At 36.8% G+C, this 25774-nt stretch overlaps 1 protein-coding gene and 1 pseudogene across 1 annotated transcript; one reads left to right on the forward strand and one right to left on the reverse strand.

Annotated features, from left to right (window-relative positions):
- The first annotated feature begins 307 nt into the window (after window positions 1-307).
- Window positions 308-1267, forward strand: LOC125281858 (olfactory receptor 4K2-like). The gene has a single exon (XM_048215788.1). The coding sequence runs from the start codon at window positions 308-310 to the stop codon at window positions 1265-1267; it is 960 nt and encodes a 319-aa protein (XP_048071745.1).
- A 10624-nt stretch (window positions 1268-11891) lies between these two features.
- LOC113249663 (olfactory receptor 4K3-like) lies at window positions 11892-12839 on the reverse strand (annotated as a pseudogene).
- Between the last annotated feature and the right edge of the window lie 12935 nt (window positions 12840-25774).

Genomic DNA, 25774 nt, shown 5'->3' on the forward strand with positions numbered 1-25774 from the left:
TAACTCCTTAGTATTCAGAATGGGAATATTATTGTGTGGGTATATGATAAGTATAACCCAAAATGTACCGATGTTGGTCAAAACCAAGAAGCTGTCCATTCGAAGTGCTATCTGATGGCAATTGTTAACTTTGTTCCAAAGGGAAAAATCTTTACTGAGATAGTTATTAGTAGGCTTTAAGGTAATCAATGTTCTGGTGAATTACTAATTGATATAATAACTCCTTCATATGTAATCGTAAAAGTGTCACATTTTCTAACTATGTCATTTTGTCTTATTTTGTCATGACAGAGCAGTCTGCAGATCAATGGAGGGGTTCAACCATTCTAGAGTGTCTGAATTTGTATTACTTGGACTTACTGATTCTCCTGAGCTCCAGACTTTTTTCTTTGTGATGTTTTCTGTTCTCTATTTGATAACTATGTTGGGCAATGGCCTGATTTTGCTCACAGTTCTATCCACCCCACACCTCCACTCCCCCATGTATTTCCTACTCAGCAACCTGTCTCTCATTGACATGTGCCTGTCCTCCTTTGCCACTCCAAAGATGATCATGGACTTCTTTGCTGAGCGTAAGACCATCTCCTTTGAGGGCTGCATTTCTCAGATCTTCTTTTTGCACCTCTTTACTGGGACTGAGATTGTGCTGCTGATCTCCATGTCTTTTGACAGGTACATTGCCATATGCAAACCTCTCCATTATTCAACAATTATGAGCCAAAGAGTATGTGCTGGGCTTGTGGTAACCTCTTGGACAGTGGGCTTCCTGCATACAATGAGCCAGTTAGCTTTTACCCTCTATTTACCCTTCTGTGGTCCCAATGTTGTAGACAGTTTCTTCTGTGACCTTCCTTTGGTCATCCAGCTGGCTTGTATAGATATGTATGTTCTTGGAATCTTCATGATCTCAACCAGTGGTGTGATTGGTCTTATAAGTTTTCTGCTTTTGCTCACCTCCTATGTCATTGTGCTTGTCACAATCAAGGACCACTCCTCTACAGGAACATCTAAGGCTTTGTCTACCTGCACTGCACATTTCATGGTTGTGTTAATGTTCTTTGGGCCCTGCATCTTTATCTATGTGTGGCCTTTCACCAACTTCCTGGTAGACAAAGTTCTGTCTGTTTTCTATACCATCTTCACCCCCTTTCTGAATCCACTTATCTATACCTTGAGAAATCAGGAAGTGAAGACAGCTGTGAAGAAGAAACTAAGTAATCAAAACTTAAACCTTGGGAAAACTACTCCAAGATACCCAGTGCAATGAATCTCCTGTCTGAGATTTACATCATCAGTTTTCTCCTTATAGCAAAAGATAATTAAACTTAGATCTTCATTTCAAGTCCTTTAGTCTAAATTCACAAAAATAAGAAGCCAGGGTTGAGAGATGTGAAATATCTTGCCTAGAAGTTAGTGAGATGTTTGCAAGCCTTTTGAGATTATGGATACATTTGAAAATCTGTTGAAATCTATAGGCTATTTTCATAGAAAAATGCAGATATCATCAAAACGTAAATTCAGGGCTTCATACATCCCTAAGTCCTATCAACATACCTCAGTCAACTTAGAGAAGCCTGAGAAAAATTACTATTCTCTTGTCTTCTAACCCAGAACATTCCCACTCAGTGGCAGCCTTGTGGCACTCTGATGGTGTCCACTTGCAGAACTTTGATTAAGAGTATTGGGCATACCAAGGTTTTTTTCATACATTGGGGATATTTTTGTGGGGAAATTCATATCATGAAGAGTTTCTTCTGAATAAAGCTGAACAATCCTGATTTATTACAACCAACTCCTTGAGTTCTGAGTCAGCTTTAAACAAAACAGAATAGTTTGGAGGATGTGAAATTTAACAATATGTTTTTTAAAGAAGTATACTGATCACTACCACACTTGATATTTAATATAGCAAATAACTGATTAAATGGCCATTTGTGAAGTTTAAAATGTAGAAAGTGAACCATTGAAGTCTGATTAACTTTTTAAACCTGACTGAATATTAGAGATATGATGAATTCATTTAATATCAAGACTAAATGTTTGGAAAATTAACTACTTCATTCATGACAAGTCTGTCATTTCCAAAATATTATTAGTCTTAGTATGAGTTTTGTTTCTCATTTTCAATATAATGTAGCCTATAAGAAAAAAAGATGAAACTAATTTAAAAAGCATATAGCACAATTCTCCCTATTCTGGTTTATTGTTGATTGTGTTAAAGAGATTTTTTATTACAAGGTAGTCTTTGGAAATCAGCTGACCAAATCACTTCCCTAACAGCTGATGAAGAAGCTAAGATGCAGAGAATTCATAGAGCTGGTTCAAGACTGAATCACTGTAAGGGGCAAAGATCATTTCTCTGAATATACACAGACCTCAGAATTAAATTTTGGATCTGTCATTTCGTAGTTGGGCTATCCTAGGATAGTCACTTTATATCTCTAGCCTTTTTAATTTTTATTGTGAAGATAATAGATTGTTTGTTGTGATGATTTTATGGGAAGTGGACAGAATAGACTCTAAAAATGTCATTTTCTTTACCTTTCCCACCTGCACAGACTCTGACTGAAAATGCATCTTATTTGTAAGTAGTATGCTTTTAAAGAATAACTGCATTCCGGTGAAACCAGAAGCTTATAAAATTTGATATTCTAGTTTTAGGATGTCTCTTTGACTGTGGCTTCTTAAGACATATGGCAGAAAAACAAAAGAACACTTTCTATTTTTCCATTGCTGACACGGAGGGTAGTTGGAAAAAATTAGATTAGATTGCCAGATACTTTGATTTTTATGAATAACAGTATACTGATAGGCTGTATCTCTTTGAACTGACTAAAGTATGTGAAAATAGTTTAAGAAGCAATCTGTTATGATGGATTTAGAGAGTTTGGCATTAATGGTATTAATAGTTTCTGACATTTATTCTGTATCTCTAAGGTTTCAGCATGCTTCAACAAATCTCCAAGCCAAATACTTAATATCTGAAGTTAAATAATGTGGCAGAAGTTTATGAAGAAATGTAGAGTTGGAGTTAGGTATAAAACCATATTCTATTTTAAAATACTAGTTCATTTTTAGCCAAATCATAAACTCTTCCTTCTTGCCTCAAAGTCAATCAGACAAATGACAAAAAGTGAAGGTAAAAATGTCCTTTTGTCTCAATTCCATTCTTCAGTAAAAACTATCATCTTCGTTTTAATTTTTTAAATTTAATTTAATTTTAGATTTTATTTAAATTCAAGTTAATTAACATATAGTGAATTATCAGTTTCAGGGGTAGAATTTAGTGATTCACCAGTTGCATATAATACCCAGTGCTCATTACATCACGTGTCTCCTTAATGCCCATTACTCAATTACCTCATTACCCCACCACCTCCCCTCCGGCAACCCTCAGTTTGTTTCTTATAGTTAAGAGTCACTTATGGTTTGTCTCTCTCTCTGTTTTATCTTATTTTTCCTTCCCTTCTCCTGTGTTCATCAGTTTTGTTTCCTATATTCCACATGAGTGAAATCATATGGTATTTGTCTTTCTCTGCCTTATTGCACTTAGCATAATATACTCTAGTTCCACCCACCTTGTTGCAAATGGCAAGATTTCATTTTTTGATGGCTGAATAGTATTCCATTGTATATATATATATACCACATCTTCTTTATCCATTCATCTGTCAGTGGACATCTGGGCTCTTTCCAAATTCTGGCTATTGTGGACACTGCTGCTATAATGATTGGGATACATAAGCCCTTCGGAATCACTGTTTGTATCCTCTGTATAAATACCTAGTAGTGCAATTGCTGGGCCATAGGGTAGTTCTGTTTTTAGCTTTTTGAGGAATCTCCACATCTTTGTTTTAAATATAAACCCTGCTTCTGATAAGTCTTTAGTTCAATAACTACTCATTGAGAACCTACTCCGTTTAAGGTCTTTCCTGGGTGCTTGTGATACATTAATGTACAAGATCTGTTTCTCTGTTTTTAAGAAACATATATCTAGCAATTAGATGGGACCAGTCTGTTATAGGTGAAATTCCAATCTCACCACTTTCTTGTTGTACAACTTTGAGCATGTATTCTTAATGTTTCTGAGACTCTGTTTTTTCACCTATAAAATGTAGACTAGGAATATTGTAAAAAATTAAACAAAAAGACATGTAACATAATTAACAGTGCTTGGCACTCATTAAAGGTTTAATGAATGCTAACTAATAATATCATTGTTATTATTGCCATTGTGTTAGGCATGCATAAATGACAGGGTAAATGGAATAGAAATAGATATGCTTACTTGAACTTCAAGAACATGGTTGTAAGACTATAATAGGATGTGCCAATTTACCTAATATTAACTAATGTTAAAATATTGGATTTGTGCCAATTATTAATCTTTGGTGCATTGATGTAGTTAATGTCCTTTATAGGTCTGTGTTTTTCGAAGGAAGTATTATATTTTATGGACTCTGAGAAACAAACTGAGGGCTTCAGAGGGGAGGAGGATGGGGGAATGGGATAGACTGGTGATGGGTAGTAAGGAGGGCACGTATTGCATGGTGCACTGGGTGTTATACGCAACTAATGAATCATCGAACTTTACATCAGAAACCAGGGGTGTACTGTATGGTGACTAACATAATAAAAAAATATGATTATAAAAAAAAAGAAATTTCTTAATCATTTTAAGTTGAAATATATACCATGATGGCATGAAAGGGGAAAATAATTAATAAATGTTCTACAGGTCAGTGTCTTGTTTTATCACAATGTTTTTAAGTAAAGTTTATATGATTCAAAAGTGATAAAATATTGTTCACATATTTTGTCTCCCTTTATCTTTTACCCATTCAAAAGATAGTAGTGAAATGTTTAAAATTCTTATATAACTAGATTTATCATAAATATTAACTGAGAAATGAATGGTGACAATTACCTATTCACTTTAGCACATTAATAAAGTTACAACTACAGGCGGAAAGATTTTGCCCACATTTATGAAAATATAAGGGAATAGTTTATTTGGAGACATGGTAGAAGTATTGTTTAAGAAACTATAAAATTGGAACTGTGAAGCATCAAGTCAGACTGGCTAGAATAAATCTGAAGCTGTAGGATAAATACCTAATTTCCACCAGGGCATTTACGTGGTAAAGCCAATTCCTGGGGAATCGATTAAACCCCAAACGGTCCACATAGCACAGTTTGATAACTATATTTCAATGTAATTGGTTTTCCTTACAGTGCTATGTATTTTAGTTTATGCGTTTGCAGTATTATTCTAATGAGGAGGCTTTGAGCTTGACTGAAGCTCAGAGGGGTCTGCGGTACACACGAGACTAAAAAAACTCTTGGAGTGGGGGCTGTATCACCAGTGAAGCCTGGTTGTCTGATTGGAACCCAAGCTCTATACCACTTACTAGGTTTCTGGTTTGGGGCAAGTTTGTCAACTTCTATCCCGGTGTTCTCATCATTCTTTAGCAGAGTTTGCAAGTCAACAGCCTGTATTCCCAACATGTTTTTGTCTTTCCTCAAAGGTTTATAAAGAAATCAAACTAATTTAATAAAATTAGATAATGGAAGATTTCATAAGAAAACAGAGCTTCATAGATTTTCTTTAAAAATGAAAGAAAAACAAACCTGCCAACATTAGGCCAGAATTCTAAGCTGTAAATGAGTTTTTAGACTGGGCTAACACCAGAGATCTTATCTGTTTTGTCTTGCACTAGGTAATATGCACTTTTTATAGCCTTCTCAGGTGATCTGACAAAAGCCTTGTCTTATTTTTTCTACGGTGGATCACAGGGTACTAAACATATAGTTTGCACTTGAAGACTACATTGGAGCTACAGAAGAAAAGTTATCCTGGTCTTCTTATCTCTTTACAACTTTCCTGTATAATCCTGAATTTGCTTACTTAACCAGAACACTGAATCTTAGGTTATAAGGTGAGGTGACTTGGAACTGTTAGCCCAGCAATTTCTGGAACTAGGGTTCCCTTTTACCTCTTCTCTTCTTTTCCCATCACCTTGCATCTTAAAGCTATGCCCCAGAATCTCTTCTCCTCTCATACCCTGAAACAATCTTGCTGGCTTATTGGTGTCAGTTCTGAATGGCATTTTGGTGTGTTTTCACTGGGGGGATGACATGCAAGTTGGTGGAAACCTTTACATTAAGGTGACAGAGAATACCTGGAGGGGAGCAGGAAGGATTATAGAAGAGACCTGGACATCCCCAGTGAGGCATATACAGCTCAGCACTTGTCTCTCCAAGGGTGAAATATTCTGATTTAATGCTGATTTTAACATTGCTGATTTTATTATTGATGAAGATGATGTATGTATTTATTCTCAGATATTTATTACTAAAAGCTTAAAATGTGACAGGCTTCATTCTATGTATCACAAAAAAAATACTAATGTGGCTAGGGAATATACAATAACAAATTCTTACAGTGTATAGTAGGACATGAATCATCTGACTCTTGCTTACCTCCTTATTTTACATTCCTTTCCCCCTTAAACACTAATTTTACTCTTCCTCCCATGTGCTACACTCCATTCTTTTGAGGGCTTTAGACATGCTATTTTATCTGCTTAATTGTTACAACAACACTACAAAGTGTGTGTCAGGGGGTAAAAGTATAGTTTTTGTACGCAATTAAAGTTAAGCTGTAATCAGTCCAAAACAGACAGTTATAACAAGAAGTTTTTTTGCAAGCCTCACAGTAACCACAAAGAATAAAATCTGTAGCAATACAAGAAAAGATAAAGAGAAAAGAATCAAAACATACCGTTACAAAGAACCAACACATCGAAAGTAAAGATGAGGAGAAGAGGAACAAAAGGAACTACAAAACAGAAAACAACAAAACAACTATAGTAAGTCCTTATCTAAAAATAATTACTTTAAATGTAAATAGATTAAACTCACCAAACAAAAGACATAGGGTCACTGAAGGGATAAAAAGCAAGATCCAACTATATGCTGTCTATAAGGTATCTGCTTTAGATTTAAGGACACACACAGGCTCAAAGTGAAGGGATGGAAAAATATATTTCATTCAAATGATAACCAAAGGAGAGGAGGAGTATACTTATATTGAAAAAAAATAGATTTTAAGTCAAAAACTGTCACAAGAGCAAAGATGGTCATTATGTAATGCTAACGGGTCAATTCAACAGGAAGATGTAACAATTAGAAATATATATGCACATGAGAACACCTAAATATATAAAGCTAACATTGACATATCTGAAGGGAGAAACAGCAACACAATAAAGTAGGCTTCAACACCCCAAATGATAATGGACAGATGATCCAGACTAAATATCAGTAAGGAAACAGCAGGTGCAAACAACACTACAGACCGAATGGACCTAACAGACATATCCAGAACATTTCACCCAACAGGACCAGAATATACATTCTTCTCATGTACACATGAAACACTCTCCAGAAAAGATCACATGCTAGGTCACAAAACTAGTCATTACAAATTTAAGAAGACTGAAATCATCTCAAGCATCTTTCCCAACCATACTGGAATGAAACTAGAAATCAATACCAAAGGGAAATGGAAAAATTCACAAATATGTGTAAATTAGCATACTTTCAAATGACCATTGTATATTAAAAAAAAAACAGATGTTAGACCGTATCTCAAGAAAAATGAAAATGAAAACACAACACACCAAAATTTATGGGACGCACACCTTCCTGGGTATCCAGGATTATTTAAAGGATATAAAACCAGAGTCCCTTTTCCTATAGATTCTGACCTTCTCAATTTCCCTTGACTTTTAGGAAGTTTTATACTTGAACTACCGCAGGATAAAATGAATTGACAATTAAAAGTCCTACACATGATAATAGTACTTGAAAGGACCTCATAGAAGATCTAATCAGATCAGAGGTTTGTACAAGGTCCCATAATTAATGGCAGAATTCCAGAGTCAGAATTTGATAGGGGCAACTACTTATCTCTGAAATTCTCTCTACCTCAACATTTCTGTGATTACTATGATACAAAGAATGGTGGAACAGTACCAAAGAAAACGCAAAAGGACAGTTAGAAAAACATAATTAGTTTAAAAAGCAGTACCAAATCACTGCTTCTGACTGTGCTCTGAGTCAAATGCTATGGCAGATACTAAAAACAGATTTACAAGCAAATGAATAACAACAACAAAAACAAGCAAGGGCAAAGTTTCTGTTCTTAAAATGCTTATAAATTACAAGAAGAAAAGACACAGACTTAAGAAATGGTTAAGCAACAATCTAAAGCAATGTATAAAATCAATAATGCAGGAAATATTAGCTGTGAGAAGAGAGAGAAGTTAATAAGAGAGAGAGAGAAGTTAATAAAAGAATTGAAAAAGCCTCCCCTGAAGAGGTGGGGCTTAGGTTAAACCTTGAAGGTGGGTGTTATAAAATCATACTATGTCTTGGTTCTAAAACCACTACAGTTTTTTGAAATGCAAACTGTAACATCTTCTAAGTAAAGTAGGTTTTCTGGTACAAAGGGACGGGGGAGCACAAACTGTTAACTGACCAGAAAAAATGGCACATGAAACAAATCACTTTTTTTCAAGTTTCTGATAATAAAGTGTCACAAATCCCCAGCTATATCGTCAACATCATCAAATGAAAGGCCACATTCCTGATTATCCTTGTGGCTCCTAGAATGAGCCGGGAACAGTAGTTCTTTGAGCAGAAACAATGGATCTTACTTTCTTTTTCTCTTTCTTTCTTTCTCTTTCTTTCTTTCTTTCTTTCTTTCTTTCTTTCTTTCTTTCTTTCTTTCTTTCTTTCTTTCTTTTTCTTTCTTTCTTCTTTCTTTCTCTTTCTTTCTTTCTTTCTTTCTTTCTTTCTTCTTTCTTTCTTTCCTCTCTCCTTTTTCTTTTTTTTCTTTTTCTTTCTTTCTTTCTTTCTTTTTCTTTCTTTCTTTCTTTCTTTCTTTCTTTCTTTCTTTCTCTCTCTCTCTCTCTCTCTCTTTCTTTCTTTCTTTCTTTCTTTGCTGGGAGAGAAATACATCTAAAGGGATTTTGGTACTGGGAACTCTGGGGCTGATGGCTTGCTGCTGTAGCTCATCCAGTCGCAAACAAATCTCAATTTTATTGTGTATGTGTACATTTAATTTTTGAACAATGTTAAGTATTCTGATATCCCGATATACATTTATTCCTGGTTGCATTTATTAGACTATAATTAGAGATCAACTTGTAAAACAAGCTCAACAGAGGTAAATGGAGAACAGGGAATCTAATTACTTAAAGAATAAAAAAGAGAAGAAAAAATTTGCTCTACTGAACCACACTACACACAGTTTCAATTAGGCTAATGACTCTCTGAGGTGAAGAGATGGCATCATAAAATCAGGTTATTTCCTGAAATTGTTTGCTAGGTTTGTCTTTCACAGAGTTGGGACTCAGTGTTATATGACAGGTAAAAAGGGATGCTCAGATAACTTATTGTCAGCAGAGAATACGAGGCAAGGAGGGAGAGGACCCTGTAGGTGGAGGGCTTAGAATGGAGAATGGGAGTCCATTATGCAAATTTTCCTAGGTTGATGCTTATGCCAACCATCTAGATTTTGTCTTTGGGGTTAACTTCCCGTGTTGTTCTCCTAATACTTGGAATCTTATTTTCAAGCACACGTAAATTTCCAGATAATGAAACTCATGACATTTATATGGCTATAATCCTAGCAGTGTGTATGTGAAGATGCTAAACTGGAACACAAAATCTGCAGTCTGACAAAAGATTTGCAGCATTCCTTACCCTGATGAGCCAACCGTATGCTGTTGATCAGAACGAAATATGAAAGACTCAACTTGGAACCTTGATCTCATCACCAGAGTTGAGAAGGTGGGAGAACAGATTTGTAATATTCAGAGAGTCATAAATAAACCAAAGGTATTTAAATTATTATTTTAAGATTTTATTTATTTGACAGACAGAGAGACAGCCAGCGAGAGAGGGAACACAAGCAGGGGGAGTGGGAGACGAAGAAGCAGGCTTCCAGCAGAGGAGCCTGATGCGGGGCTCAATCCCAGAACACCCGGATCATGCCCTGAGCCGAAGGCAGACACTTAACAACTGAGCCACCCAGGCACCCCATAAATTATTATTATTTTTTACTAATGTTAATTCATTGGTGGATCTCTCAAGTGACCGTTAAATATATTCCTAAACTGAACTGGTTGTACTTCATCACAAGAAACACACTTCAGAGTATCCTGTTTTGACTTTACTAAATTCAATAGCCTTTAAATTTTAAACAAGTGACAGTTGCAATCTATAGTTGTATAGATTCAGCACATGGACTATTGAGTCAATATAGTAAGATATTTTTTCACTTATTTATGATTTTAAGTATTTGTCTATCTTGCTATACAGCCATCCCCCCATCCATCTCCTTTTCCATTTATCTGCTCATCCATTCCCCTAATGATTGGTTTATCTTTCTTTCAACTCTTTACAATGTATTTATCCCATCAGTCATCTCTATATATTCATCTGTCTTTATCTAAACCCAAGCTAGTACAATATTACAATGTTATGCTAACTTTGACAATGGCAAGCAGGCAGATAATTATTTGTGGTTACAGTTCATCCACTTATATGCATTAAACATTTCTTCTATGTGTAGCTCTCAGAATGACAATGACCAAATGCTCTTGAAGATAACCTAGCCCTTGTTCAATTGAGAGAGACAGAGAGAGAGAGGGCAAGAGAGAGGGAGACAGAGAGAGAAGACAGGCACATTCTAGGATACTGTCATTATATATATACATGACCTTTGGAAATTTATTCCCCAATTCTCACTTTCATGATCTGTAAAATCAATAGATACTGCTAGATGATTTCTATCTTCTAAAAACTCCCGTTATTAGCTATATCAAATATGTTGAAAGACCACTATTTCATAGGTCCTTTAAGTCAAATACTGTGTTTAATCAGGGGGAAAATGACTCAGATCCTTTAGGACATAACTATTTATCTTTTGATTACAGAAACAATATAACAAAAAGTATAGCACCAAAATAACTTGTTACTGCTTAGAAAATAAACATGTATCTCTATTTGTAGGTGGATGACCTAGATCCTGCCTCTAGCATGACCCTGAAAAAGCTGTGTCTTTGGGTCTTAGTGTCATCTTTTAGAATGGGAGCATGGATAGAATTTACTGTATACCACATATTAATCTTTTATATCTATCTATCTATCTATCTATCTATATATATATAGATATATATATATATCTATAAGAATTTTCTGGAGTTAAGTGTACTACTTTAAAATTGGAAAATCCACTCTAGGGAACTTAGGGACAGAATATAAATAAGATACATTCTTATTCTCATCAAAGATGGGTTACAAAAACATTAAATAACAAATATTTTTACTTACCAAGAACCTTCCACTTTTTCCTGACTTTTAAACTAAAATAATCCATTCATCAGCACCTTTGTCACCAATAAAAAATTTCATTGTAACTTCAGTGTACAGGGGTACTATACTAGGTGTCGGTGCTTTCACACTTGCCTCTTTTCTTAGAGGCTATTACAAGAGACTAGGAGAGAATCTACTCTTAAAACATGCATATGTCTCAGGGGAAGGAATATTCAAATATATGTTTATATCCGACAGAAGTTGAATAGTCCAAAAGTGGGTCTCTGTGCAGTAAAATGTTGAGTATAGGTTTGATGGTGCCCTGTAGTTAATGCCATATTGTATGAGGACAATTAACATGACCAGAGCTCTGTGACTGCGGAGACTGATTACATAAATAGTTCTGCCATGAACTACCAGTTTCTTGCAGTAGCATCACTTTGTTGACCAACTGAATGAGGAGGATAAATGCGAAACAAGTATTTCATTTTTGTATGAGGAAATCAAGGGGTATGATCAGTCTTCCTAGACTTAAAGATGCGGCTACTAAGTTTTCTCATGGAATCCTTGACATCTTTATTTCTAAGGGTATAGATCACTGGATTCAAGAGGGGGGTGAAAATGGTATAAAATACTGAGAGCACTTTGTCTTTTGGGAAGTTTGTGAAAGGCCATACATAGATGAAAATGCATGGGCCAAAGAAAAGAGTCACAACGGTGAAGTGGGCACTGCAAGTGGAGAGCGCTTTGGAGGACCCACCAGAGGAATGTTGCTGAACAGTGACCAGGATGACCGTGTAGGAAATCACCAAGAGGATGAAACACACCAGGGCAATCGTGCCACTGGTTGAGATCATGAACACTCCCAGAATGTATGTGTCTACTCAGGCGAGTTTGATCACCAAGGGGAGGTCACAGAAGAAGCTGTCCACTTCATTGGGTCCACAGAAGGGCAGATTCACAGTAAATGCTAACTGACTCAGAGCATGAAAGATGCCAACAATCCAGGAAAGCGTGACAAGCCCAACACACATTCTTCGGTTCATAATGGTTAAGTAACGTAGAGGTTTACATATAGCCACGTACCGATCAAAAGACATAGATATCAGCAGTACAATCTCAGCACCCCCTAACAGATGCAGGAAAAATATCTGAGTGATGCAGCCTTCAAAAGAGATGGCTTTGTGCTCACTGAGGAAATCTGCAATCATTTTGGGGGTGGCGAATGAAGCCAGAGACATGTCAATGAAGGAGAGATTGCCCAGCAAAAAGTACATGGGGGAGCGAAGGCATGGCTCTGACACGATGGTGAGCACAATAAGGAGGTTGCCCAATACAGTGGATGCATGGACTATGGAGAAAAACAGGAAATAGAAGATCTGGAGTTCCCAAGAACTGGAGAGACCCCGTAGTATGAATTCAGTTATGACTGACTGATTATTCCAGGCCATTCAGTCTGATTTCTGGAAGGACTCTGACATTTCCAGATGGGAGGAGAACTAGGAAAAAATACAGTGATCAAATTCAAAGTGAGATTTTTTGCATGAAATAATTTAGTGGTAGCCTACTACCAGATAGTTCCCTGTTTTATCACTTCCCTGCTCACAGTGTTCAAATATTTCCCCATGTCTTTCCAGATATCTTAATTGATTCAATTCGAGATCAATTCTTATGACTTAGAAATTTGCTTACAGGGGGTGTCTGGGTGGCGCAGTCGTTAAGCGTCTGCCTTCGGCTCAGGGCGTGACCCCAGGGTTCTGGGATGGAGCCCCACATCAGGCTTCTCTGCTGGAAGCCCGCTTCTTCCTCTCCCACTCCCCCTGCTTGTGTTCCCTCTCTTGCTGGCTGTCTCTGTCAAATAAATAAATACAATCTTTAAAAAAAAAGAGAGAGAGAAATTTGCTTACAAGATGCAAATCTTCATAGAAAGAAAGAAAAATTCAGCTATTTTAAGATTTACTCCTCAGTTTATAAAATACCTAAAAAAAATTTCACAGCTAACTTCCAACAAGTTTTGAAGGGAAAGGGAATGGTAACTTTTTCAAAACATCATGATGAATGAAGGACTGGAATGAACAACGTTCGAGAATCATGATAGTGGGAACACAAAAGTGGAAAGGAATGTGGGCACTGTCTCCTTACAGTAGTTAGGATAAAGGAATAGAAATAAGGGGAGGGAAAATGGCTATAGAGAAACATAATATGTTCCAATTTTCTAATGGAGATTGTCTAGAATAAAAATGAAATAGCCTCTCATTTTCAGTTTATTTCAGTTATGCAGACATGAATAACCCTTGTTCCATACCACCAAGGCCAAATATTTTTCAAAGGTTGGTGAACATTATGTAGCTAGAGCCTGAAGGTTTCATACATTTCCAAGTATATTTTACATAGAAAGACCATTAAGTAACATGCTGCCTGAATTTACATATTTTTTGAACTGCTAGATTTTATAGACTTTCACCAAAGCAGTTTGAAGCAGAAAACGCTTCCTGTTTCAGGAGTTCACTTGGAACAAATAGGAGACAGGTTATATAGAGACAGAAGATGGTATGGTGAATCTAGGAGAAGTTAGATAATACTATATGCCTCAAAAGTTAAAACAAGACTTCTTAGGTAAACTAGTTCCCACTGAGATCTGAGACTTTACAAACTGCACTGAAAGCCAACTGAGAGGATGTGTACTTAAAATTCATGACAAACTCCTTTCATCTTGCCACTAAACTAGCTTTTTTTCTTTTTTCTTTCTCAAAACTCTGCCATAAGTGTATTTTAAATGAACTGTTCTAAGACTAAACCAATTATTACATGCAATTACCTGTACTTGTTGGCTTTTTTCCCCTCCTGAAGTTTGGGTGCCCCTTCTTTAATTCCACATTGCTCTTCTGACTTTATCTATTCCAAAAACTTTTAGATTTGTTTCTTCACCCACATACCTGATATTAAAATGGACATTACAGCTCTCACTTAAATTGGCGTAGCGGAAATAGCAGCAGCCTAAGATTCAGAAAATGTGAATTCAAATCTTGTCCTTGATAGGTAAGATTGGATAATTTACTAAATCAACTGATGCCTTGATTCTTCATAAATAATGTAAGTGGGTTGATATGGATGATTTTAAGATCCTTCCACACACATATTAATATTGCAATATTCAACTAATACCTGCAAGCAATGACAATTGCTCCAGAGTGAACTCACATCAATACTGTGCCTAATTTCTAAGTAAAGGAGGCTCACAATCCTTGGGACCATTGTATTTATAATGTCTGTATTGGTAAGAATCAATTCAGTAAATTACATGGCATGAAAAAGACCAGCGGCTGCTTGGGGAATAAACAGATGATCAAGTTGCAGTGAGAGTTATTAAAACACTCAAGTTAGTTTGGTCAGAATTAAAGATGGATCACAAAATATTGTGATTGTTCTTAAGTGCTTTATGTACATGGTATGGATACTGTGGGGCAGGGAAGCCATAAGGGATAATTTTTTTCTTGGACCACAGCAAAGATAAGTCAAGTAAGCTCTTTTAATTTGATTCGTGGAATTGCAAATGTTATCTCTCAGTTCCTCCACTAATTTTTAAGGATAAGGGCTGTGTTTACCTGTTTGGAGAAAAATCTATACTGCAAATAATAAAATCAATGAATGGTTGAGGGTTTAGATTTTATAATATTCACTGGAATCATTATGAAGTAGGGGAAGAAAAGAGAAATGAAAAGTGAGGAAACATCTGACACATAAGGATGTTAAGTGGTTATCAAGTCTTTAATATCTCTACATACTCAGAATAAAAACCAATAAAATTTAGATGACTATTAAATATTTCTATATTAACAAGAAATTTTGAAATATTTACATTGTGCTTAGCTTGTATTCATAAGGTAAAAGGAAATAATTTGGTGAAACTATATTATATGCAGCTGGTGTAATATTAAGCACACTGGATGTCAGATTTGGAGGCCTGGGTTCACATCACAGGGCAAGATTTTACTACTTACCACATTATTTTGCATTTTAATTTCCTCATTTGTAATGAGAAATATAAAGCATACTCAGTTTCAGAAAAAATACTCAGCTTTTTGTAGTGAATTTTAAATGAGATAACACTAATTTCAAAAATATGCTAACCAAAACCACCTCACACCTGTTAGATTGGCTATCATAAAAAAGATAGTGAGTGCTGCCTAGGATGCAGAGAAAAGGGAACTCTGGCATACCACATCAGTGGTGGTGATATAATTGGTTCAGTCACTTGGAAGACAGTATGGAGGTTCCTCAAGAAATCAAAAATAGAACTATCATATATGATCCAGCAATCCCACTTTTGAGAAGATAACCAAAAGAAATGAAATCAGTATCTTTAAGAGATATCTGCACTCCTATATAGGTTCAATGTAGCATTTTTCACAATAGCCAAGATATAAAAACAACCAAAGCATCAGTCAACAGATGAATGGATGAAGAAGATGTGATACCATATACATATACATACAGACGAATATTATTCACCCATGAGGAAGAGGAAATTCTGCCAGTTGCAGTAACATGGGTGGACTTGACAGCATTATCCTAAGTGAAATAAGTCAGAGAAGGAAAAATGCTACGTGGTATCACTTACATGTGAAATCTCAAGAAGTTGATCCTACAGACACAGAGTATAGAATGGTGGTTACCAGGGACTGGAGAGTGAGGAAGATGGGGAGACGCTGGTCAAACTTTCAGTTATAAGACAAACATGTTTTGTGGAGCTAATGCGGAGTGTGGTGATTATAGTTAACAATACTGTCTTACATACTTGAAGGTTGCTAAGAGAATACATTTTAAATGTTCTCACTACAAGAAGAAATGGTAATTATATGAAGTGATGGAGGGGTTAGGTAACTCTGTGGTGGAAATCATTTTACAATATATAAATGAATCAAGTCAACATGCTGTATACCTTAAAGTTATATAATATTATGTATCAATTATATCCCAGTAAAGCTGGAAAAAAAATGTTAAAAATAAAAAGGATATGAACCATGTAGATTTTAAAAATATCTTCTATTAAACCCTGGTGGCTAATAAATAAACTATAAATCAAAATTAGAGATTTTCTTAAAATTCATGATAATAAATATATGACATCTCTGAATCTATAAAGAATATTTAAAATAGTGATCAGAGGAAAATGTATAGCTTTAAACACATATCAAAAATAATGAATTAAATTCCAAACTCAAAATTTAGGAAAAGAATATAGCACAAGCCAAAATAAAACAAAGCTGAAGAGGGCGCCTGGGTAGCACAGTCCTTAAGCGTCTGCCTTTGGCTCAGGGCGTGATCCCGGCGTTCCGGGATCGAGTCCCACATCGGGCTCCTCTGCTGGGAGCCTGCTTCTTCCTCTCCCATTCCTCTGCTGTGTTCCCTCTCTCGCTGGCTGTCTCTCTGTCACATAAATAAATAAAATCTTAAAAAAAAAAAAAAACAAAGCTGAAGAAATTAACAAAATCTCTAAGGGGAACAGAATTAAGTAATAAATCAAAATCTCAGTTCTTTAAAAAAAAAACTTCTTTGACTATATCTGGGTTGTTAGTTTTTACTTAGGTTAGGGACTCTATCAGTCAGAGTTCAGTTTAGGAAGCAGAGCCACTATGCATTAAGAGATAAAGGATTTAATCGTAGAAATCAGACCTTGAACAACTGTGGAAGGACCTACAGAAGTGAAAATATGAAATGAGGAGTTGCAGAATCAGAGGCAACATCAATGAGTCAATCTAAGAAACCAAGCCCATGTAGCCAATGAAGTAGGGTCATAAAAGGGGTGTTGGTAAAGAAATTATGTGAGGCTCTAACTTCTGTGCGTAGGCAGTGAAGCATCTGGTCATGGCCTGTGGCTACTATAGATCCTCAAATCCAGCAGTCCAGAAAAGGAACTGGGATGCAGTGTCACAGAGCAAAACAAGCAGGAACCTGCTGGCATGTCTGCTGCACCTGCATGTTTTCTAACGTAACCATAATCATTAGAGCATAACGGCTACTGCTTTATGCTGACTCCGCTCACATCTCAAACAAACCTCTTTTTAGACAATACTAACCCAGAAACCTGCAGGGAAGGGAATTAAGGGAAATGCAGTTCTTACATAACCACGCTGACAACAGAAAAATGCAGTACACTTAGGCCACAGTCTACAGGAGAAACTCAAAACAGTTAAATTTACTAGGGAGCTTGCCTGGTGCTGGAACCTCCAGGACGGGTTATCTGGTGCTCAGCTGGAGTGACTGAAATGGCTGGGGACTTTCTCTTTCTACATGGTATCTAATTTCCAATAGTCTAGCCTGAGCTTATTTACACGCATGGGGGATGTAAAAGCGGCAGGGTTCAGCTCTGGAACTCAGGCAACAATCCTATAGCCACATTCCATTGTGCAAAGCAATTTACAAGGCCAACAAAGATTCAAGGGGTTAGGCAAAAAAACGTTTCTTATTTGAGGGAGATGTGAAATATTCTGGTTGTTTTCAATATGTCACTACCCACTGTCTGGACGCAATTATTTACATTCCTCCCACATAGAAAACATGCCTACTCAATTGCAAGACCCCCAAAGTCTCATGCAATTATGGCATGATCTTTTCTTCTGTATCCACTCCAGATATACATGTGACCCCATGGGTGCAGATCCTCTTTATATTTAGGATATCTCTGAACTGCTCTATTCTCCACATACTCAACATACAATGATGAGACTACGATCAATTAATTGTGATGGGTGTGGCAATGCAAAAAGAAGAGAAATAAGACACAGCAGACGCTGGCCCACAGCATTTTTTAAATACTTCAGGGTACATTTCATCAATTTCCCTGACTCCAGGGCCAGGGAATACTACTTGACTTGGGCCTCATTCTGCCTCCCCTGGGGTAGTTCCCTGATCCATTGATCTAGGCAGCTCTTGGCTCCAACCTATGGATCATTTTTCTTTTCCCATAGGAAATGGCCTATGTTTTCTGCTGAGTAGTTCCCTCAGCCTACTTCAGGTCTACAGAATTTGGAGCCCCAGAGTTCTCTTTTAATTCACATTTGTAACACATCTTTCAAAATATTGTGGGCTCTCTATGTAACAGATGGTATACAAGAAGGATAAAGAGAAGGAAACGGCAGATCAAGTGTGTACAGCATCAGGGAAAGAGGGAGAGGAAGAGGGGGGTAAAATACAGTTACTAACCTAAGACTCTCTGGATTGTAGTGTAATGTTCAGGGGTTTAGATCTGAGTTTTAAAGTTCCAGCACAGGGGGGCCTGGGTGGCGCAGTCATTATGCATCTGCCTTCAGCTCAGGGCGTGATCCCGGTGTTATGGGATCGAGCCCCACATCAGGCTTCTCCACTAGGAGCCTGCTTCTTCCTCTCCCACTCCCCCTGCTTGTGTTCCCTCTCTCGCTGGCTGTCTCTCTCTGTCAAATAAATAAATAAAATCTTTAAAAAAAAAAAAAGTTCCAGCACAAGGGGCAATGGTGAATTTTTGGAGCTAAGGCAGGGATAGCAAAAGCAGTTAATGGATAATACTACTTCCCCCCCCCCAAAAAAATATATATTTGTTTAACATTTTATTTATTTATTTATTTGACAGAGAGAGACAGCCAGCAAGAGAGGGAACACAAGCAGGGGGAGTGGGAGAGGAAGAAGTAGGCTCCTAGTGGAGAAGCCTGATGTGGGACTCGATCCCAGAACGCCGTGATCACTCCCTGAGCCGAAGGCAGAAGCTTAACTGCGCCACCCAGGTGCCCCCCCAAAATATATTTTATCAAGTTAAAAATTGTATACAAAAATTGTACCTGGCACAATTTAACCCCAATTATGAAAGGTTTGTGCCTTTTATTACCACTAATTAAAAATACAGTGGTCAAAAAGAGGCTAACCAGGAATCCAGTACCAACCAATGGAGAACTATCGACGAAAAGTGGCATTTCTTGCTTCGCATTTCAATTATTTCACATTTCTTATCTTCCTTTTTTTGGGGGGGGAGGGTCTACTCAGATTACTTGTACTCCAGCCAATTTAAGTAATTTGTGTATTTCTAGGAATTTATCCATTTCACCTATTTAATTTATTAGCATATAATTATTCAGAGTATTTATTATAATCTTTTTTATTTCTGTAAGGTCACTAGTGGTAACCCTTGCTGAGCTTATGTTCGTCATTTGACTCTTATCTCCTTTTCTCTGTCAGTCTAGGTGATGGGTTGTCAATTATGTCGCTCTTTTCAAAGAACCTTTTGGTTTCATTCATTTCGTCTATTATTTTACTATTTTCTAGTACGTCGTTTTTTGCTCTAATCTTTGTTATTTAGTTCCTTTTCCTTGCATTAAGTTTTGTCTTTTTTTCCTGTGGCTTAAGGTGGAAGATTAGGTTATTGACTGGAGATCTTTATTCTTTTTTTAAATATATGTGTTTACAGCTGTAATTTCTCTCTAAACACTGCTGCTTTAGCTATATCCCATGTTTGGGTATGTTGTGTCTTCATTTTAATTCATCTCAAAGAATATTATAATTCTTTGATTACTTCTTTGAGTTGATTATTTAGAAGTATATTTAATTTCCACATATTTGTGAGTTTACCAAATTTCTTTTTTTATTTTTAATTGATTTCTTAACCTCATTCCATTAAGGTCAGAGAACACGTTTGTTACTATTTCAATCTATTTATGGATATTTGTTTCATGGACTAGTATATGGTCTATTCTGGAGAATGAGCCATATGCTCTTGCGAATATATATACTGCGGTTTGGTGAACTATTCTACTGATATCTATTTGATCTAGTTGGTTTAGAGTATTGTTTGAGTCTTCTTTTCCTTGATATTCTGCCTAGTTGTTCTACCCATTATTGAAAGTGAGGTATTGAAGTCTCCAACTATGATCCAACTATTACTGTTGAGTTGTCTATATCCTCCCTCATTGTTGTCACTTTTTCCTTCATGCACACTGGTGCTCTGTTATTAGGCTCATATACTTTATGATTGTTATATCTTCCTGATGGATTGACCCTTTTATTATTATAAAATGTCTCTCGTTTTCTCTAGTAGGTTTTTGTTTTAAAGTCTATTTTGACTGGGGTGCCTGGGTGGCTCAGTTGGTTAAGCATCTGCCTTTGGCTCACGTCATGATCCCAGGTCTTTGGATCGAGTCCTGCATCGGGCTCCTTGCTCAGTGGGGAGCCTGTTTCTCCCTCTGCCTGCCTCTCCCCCTGTTTGTGCTCTCTCTCTCTCTCTGATAAATAAATGAATAAAATCTTTTAAAAAAATCTATTTTATCTGATGTTAGTATACTCACTCCAGCTTTTCTGTGGTTGTTGTTTGCATGTTACATTATTTTCTATTATTTACTTGCAATCTCTATCTTTCAATCTACAATGTGTCTCTTTTAAACAGAATATAGCTGTATCTTATTTTGCTTTTTATCCAGTTTGGCAATCTCTGTCTTTTGATTGGGTTATTTAATGCATTCACATTTAAAATTGGTATTAATATTATTGGATTTACATCTGCCATTTTGCTTTTTATTTTCTCTATGTCTCATGTTTTTTAAATTCTTCTACTTCTCCATTACTATTTTCTTTTGCATTGAATATTTTTAATGTAAACGTCTTTAATGATTTAAAAAAATTTTTTTTGAGAGAGAGAGAGAAAGAGGGAGGAAGAGAGAGCTGGGGGAAGGGAAAAGGAGAAGGAGAGAGACTCTTAGGCTCCATGCCCAGGGCGGAGCCCGACCCAGGGCTAGATCTCAGAACCCTGAGACCATGACCTGAGCCAAATCAGGAGTCGGATGCCTAACTGACTGAGCCACTCAGGCACCCCTATTTTTCAATTATTTCCGTAGTGGTTGTTCCAGGTCTTACTGTGTATTTTAACTTATCAGCATCAGCTTCAGATTTATATTAACTTAATTACAATGAGAACAGAAATAGTACTTCTATATAGTTCTATTCCCTTTTCTTCTTTTTTGTGATATTATTGTTACACACATTATACCTATAAATATTATACTATGTTACAATTATGGCCTTATATAATCTTTTTAATTTTTAACTTCTTAATTTTTTTAAACTTCACACCAAGGGAAGAATATATTTTTTAAAAGTTTTTATTTAAATTCCAGTTAGTTAACGTACAGTCTACTATTAGTTTCAGGTGTACAATATAGTGACTTAACACTTTCATAAACACCTGGTGCTCATCACAAGTGCCCTCTTTAATCCCCATCAACTATTTAACCCATCCCTCCACCCACTACCCCTCTGCCTAGTGGATAAAGAATTATTGGCTGCATATTTTTCCCATTCAGCACATTGAATATTTCCTTCCACTGCTTTCTGGCCTGCTATGCCTCTGGGGACAGATCTGCTGTGAACTTGACCTGTCTTCCCTTGTAGGTTAAGGACCTTTTTTCCCTTGCTGCTTTCAGAATTCTTTCCTAGTTTATTTCCTTGTGTATTTTGTGAATTTGACTATGATATGGCTTGGTGATGACTGGCTTTTGTTGAATTTAATGGGAGTTCCCTATGCTTCTTGCATTTTGATGTCTGTGTCCTTCCCCAGGTTAGGGAAGTATCACCTATAATTTGTTTGAATAAACCTCTGCTCCTTTATCTCTCTCTTCATCATTTGGTACTCTTATAATATCAATGTTATTATGATTTACTAAGTCACTGAGTTCTCTAAGTCTACCCTCGTGGTCCATTACCTTTCTTTCCCTTTTCTTTTCTGCTTCATTATTTTCCATAATTTTATCTCTACATCACTGATTTGCTCCTTTGCTTCACCCATCCTCGTTTTTAAGGTATCCATTTATGTTTGCATCTCGGTTATGGCATTTTTAATTTGGCCTGACTTGATTTTAGTTCTTTTATCTCTGCATCAAGGGATTCTCTAGTGCATTCTATGCTTTTTTTCAAGCCCAGGCAGTATCCTTATACTCGTTGTTTTAAATTCGAGTTCAGACATCTCACTTATATCTGTGTTGATTAGCTCCCTGGCTGTGAGTTCTACCTTGTGTTTGTTCTTTTGGGGTGAATTCTTTTATCTTGTCATTTTGTCCAGAAAAGAAGAAGGAGAAAAAAGAACAACAAAAACAAAACAACAACAAAAAAAAAACAAGAAAAAGCAAAAAACAAAAAGAGAACAAGAAAACAAAAACACAAAACAAGAAACAAACAAAAATCCTAGGATGCTGGTGTGTTTTGGTTTGCTTGTTAAAAGAATTAGGATCCCTAAATAAATAAATAAATAAATAAATGTAGAAAAAAACCCAAAAATATATCTATAAAAAGAAAATCTAAAAGAGTAATAAAAAATTAAAAAGGTATTGTTAAATATAAGTAAATAAATGAAAAAAATAATAAAAATAAAAGAAAGAGGTGCCTGTGTGGCTCAGTCAGTTAAGCCTCTGACTCTTGATTTTGGCTCAGGTCATGATCTCAAGAGTCTTGGATCTAGCCCACATCGGGCTCTGCACTCAGGGCAGAGTCTGCTTGTCCCTCTCGCCCCACTCTCAATCTTTCTCTCTCAAATAAAATCTTAAAAGAAAAGAAAGAATAAAAGTAAAAAGGAAGCTCAATCCTATTTCCCCTACAGCTGAAGCTTTGTAGCACTCTATGATCAATAAATCTGGCGTGAGTGAATTGTTTATGCTGGTCCTCTGGGAGAGGGGCCTGGGGAAATGGAAATGCTCCTCCAGGGCGCGCGCGGGGGGGGGGGGGGGGGGGGGGGGGGGGGCCTGGTGTAAGCGGCTCCCACTTCCACTAGGTGGTGCTGTTTTCCTCCTTGGAGGCTTTCAGTACTGATGGGCCAGATGAAAATGGCTGAGCCCTGCTCTCCAACCTTGGAGGTGAAAGTTCATGCCCCTACTCTTCAGTGAGCCCTCACAGAAAAGCAATCAATCGCCCTATTTGTTTTTCCTGGTTTCCCTATGAACCCCATGTTTACCCTGGCCATGTCTGAGCCTTTTTATCTTAGGTGCATGACTGAGTTTCAAAATTCCAATTTTTAGGGACATCTGCAGCATGGACCTGCAATGTTTCTCTGGAGGAGGGTCTTTCCAGGCTTGCCAGACGGTCCAAGGAAAGCAGCTGCACAACTGTGCTCTGGTTCACAGTTTATACCAAAATGCTGGCACCAAGACCCGCTGCCCTCAGCCAGCTTCCCAGCTCCTATGTCTGGGAACAGCACAGCACCTTGGTGTCACCTGTTCTATGACCCAGGGGATCCTCAGACCACCCTGTCACTCCTGGGATTTTGCCCCACTTTACCACCTGAGCACTTTTCATCCAGGCACGTCCTCCCCGGTAACCAACTAAACAGTTCAGATTTTGCGCTCCACTGCCTCTGATATTTGTGGTAGCCTCCATAAGCAGGCTCTCTCCCCACCATTGCATCCACAGTTCTCTCTCTCCCAAGTGAATTTCCACACCTCCTACGTTCCAAAAGCTGGTTGCTTTTCCACTTACAGACTTGCAATTTTTGTTCTCTCAGACCTCCAATTGACTTCTTGGGTGTTCAGAATAATTTGATAACTATCTAAGCTGTGTTTGAGGGACAAACTCAGGGTCCTCCTACTCCTCCACCAGCTTAACTCCTCCTCCTGTGCAACACAGATATTGTAATAAAATCTGTTCTTCTAATCCATGAGCATGGAATGTCTTTTCATTTCTTTGTGTCACGGTGAATGTCCTTCACCGGTGTTTTATAGTTTTCAGAGTACAGGTCTTTACCTCTTTGGTTAGGTTTATTCCTAGTATTTTTGGTGCAATTATAAATGGGATTGTTTTCTTAATTTCTCTTTCTATTGCTTCATTATTACTGTATAAAATGCAAGAGATTTGTGCACGTTGGTTTTGTATCATACAACTTTACTGAATTCATTTATCAGTCCTAGTAGTTTTTTTGGTGGAGTCTTTAAGATTTTCTATAAATAGTATCATGTCACCTGCAAACAGTGAAAGTTTTATATCTTCCATATCAATTTGGGTGCCTTTTATTTCTTTTTGTTGTCTGACTTCAGTGGCTAGGATTTCCATTACTATGTTGAATAAAAGTGGTGGGAATAGACATCCTTGTCTTGTTCCTGACCTTAGTTCAGTTTGTTACCTGTGGATTTTCCATGTATGGACTTTATTCAGTTGAGGTATGTTCTTCTAAACCCACTTTTTTGGGGGCTTTTATTATGAATGAATGTTGTACTTTGTCAAATGCTTTTTCTACATCTATTGAAATGATCATATGGTTTTTATCCCTTCTCTTATTGATGTGATTGATGTATCACATTGGCTGATTTGCAAATAGTGAACCACCCTTGCATTCCTGGAAATAAATTCCACTTGATGGTGGTGAATTATTTATTTCTTTAAATGTATTATTGGATTTGGTTTGTTAATATTTTGTGGAGGATTTTTGCACCTATGTTCATCGGAGATATTGGCCTGTAGTCCTCTTTTTTTTGTGGCATCGTTATCTGATTTCGGTATCAGGGCAACAGTAGCCTCATAGAATGAATTGGAAATTGTCCTTCCTCTTTGATTTTTTTCAAATAGTTTGAAAAGAAATATGTAGTAACTCTTCTTTGAATGTTTGGTAGAATTTGCCTATGAAGCCATCTGCTCCTGGACTCTAGTTTTTTGATTACTGATTCAATCTCCTTGCTGATAATCAGTCTGTTCAAATTTTTGATTTCTTCCTGCTTCAGTTTTGGGAGGTTATATGTTTCTAGGAATTAATCTGTTTCTTCTATGTTGTCTAATTTGTTGGCATGTGGTTTTTCATAATATTCTATTACAGTGGTTTATATTTCTGTTGTGTTGGTTATTAGTTTTCCTCTGTCATTTGTGATTGTGTTTATTTGGGCCCTTTCTCTTTTTTTCTTGATTTGTCTGGCTAGAGGTTTTTAAAAGATTTTTAAAAAGATTTTATTTATTTATTTATTTATTTGAGAGAGAGAGAGAAAGCACGAATGGAGAGGGGGTAGAGGGAGAGGGAGAAGCAGATTCCCTACTGAGCAGGGAGCCCAACACAGGGCTTGATCCCAGGACCCGGAGGTCAGGACCTGAGCCAAAGACAGACGCTTAACCAAGTGAGACACCCAGGCACCCTGAGGTTTATCAACTTTATTAATTTTTTCAAAGAATCAGCTCCTGGTTTCACTGATTTGTTCTTTTTTTTAGTTTCTATATCATTTATTTCTGCTCTAATCCTTATTACTTCCTTCCTTCTGCTGGTTTTAGGTTTTATTTGCTGTTCTTTTTCCAGCTCCTTTTGGTGTCAGGTTAGGGTATTTATTGGACATTTTTCTTGCTTCTCGAGGTAAGCCTGTATTGCTACAAACTTCCGTCTTAGAACTGCTTTGCTCTATCCCAA

Source organism: Ursus arctos, unplaced genomic scaffold (assembly GCF_023065955.2).
Source record: "Ursus arctos isolate Adak ecotype North America unplaced genomic scaffold, UrsArc2.0 scaffold_4, whole genome shotgun sequence".
NCBI classification, from domain to species: domain Eukaryota; kingdom Metazoa; phylum Chordata; class Mammalia; order Carnivora; family Ursidae; genus Ursus; species Ursus arctos.

What these genes read in the sequence shown, in the direction of transcription:
- LOC125281858 (XM_048215788.1), top strand. Translation starts at nt 308, where the DNA reads ATGGAGGGGTTCAACCATTCTAGAGTGTCTGAATTTGTATTACTTGGA.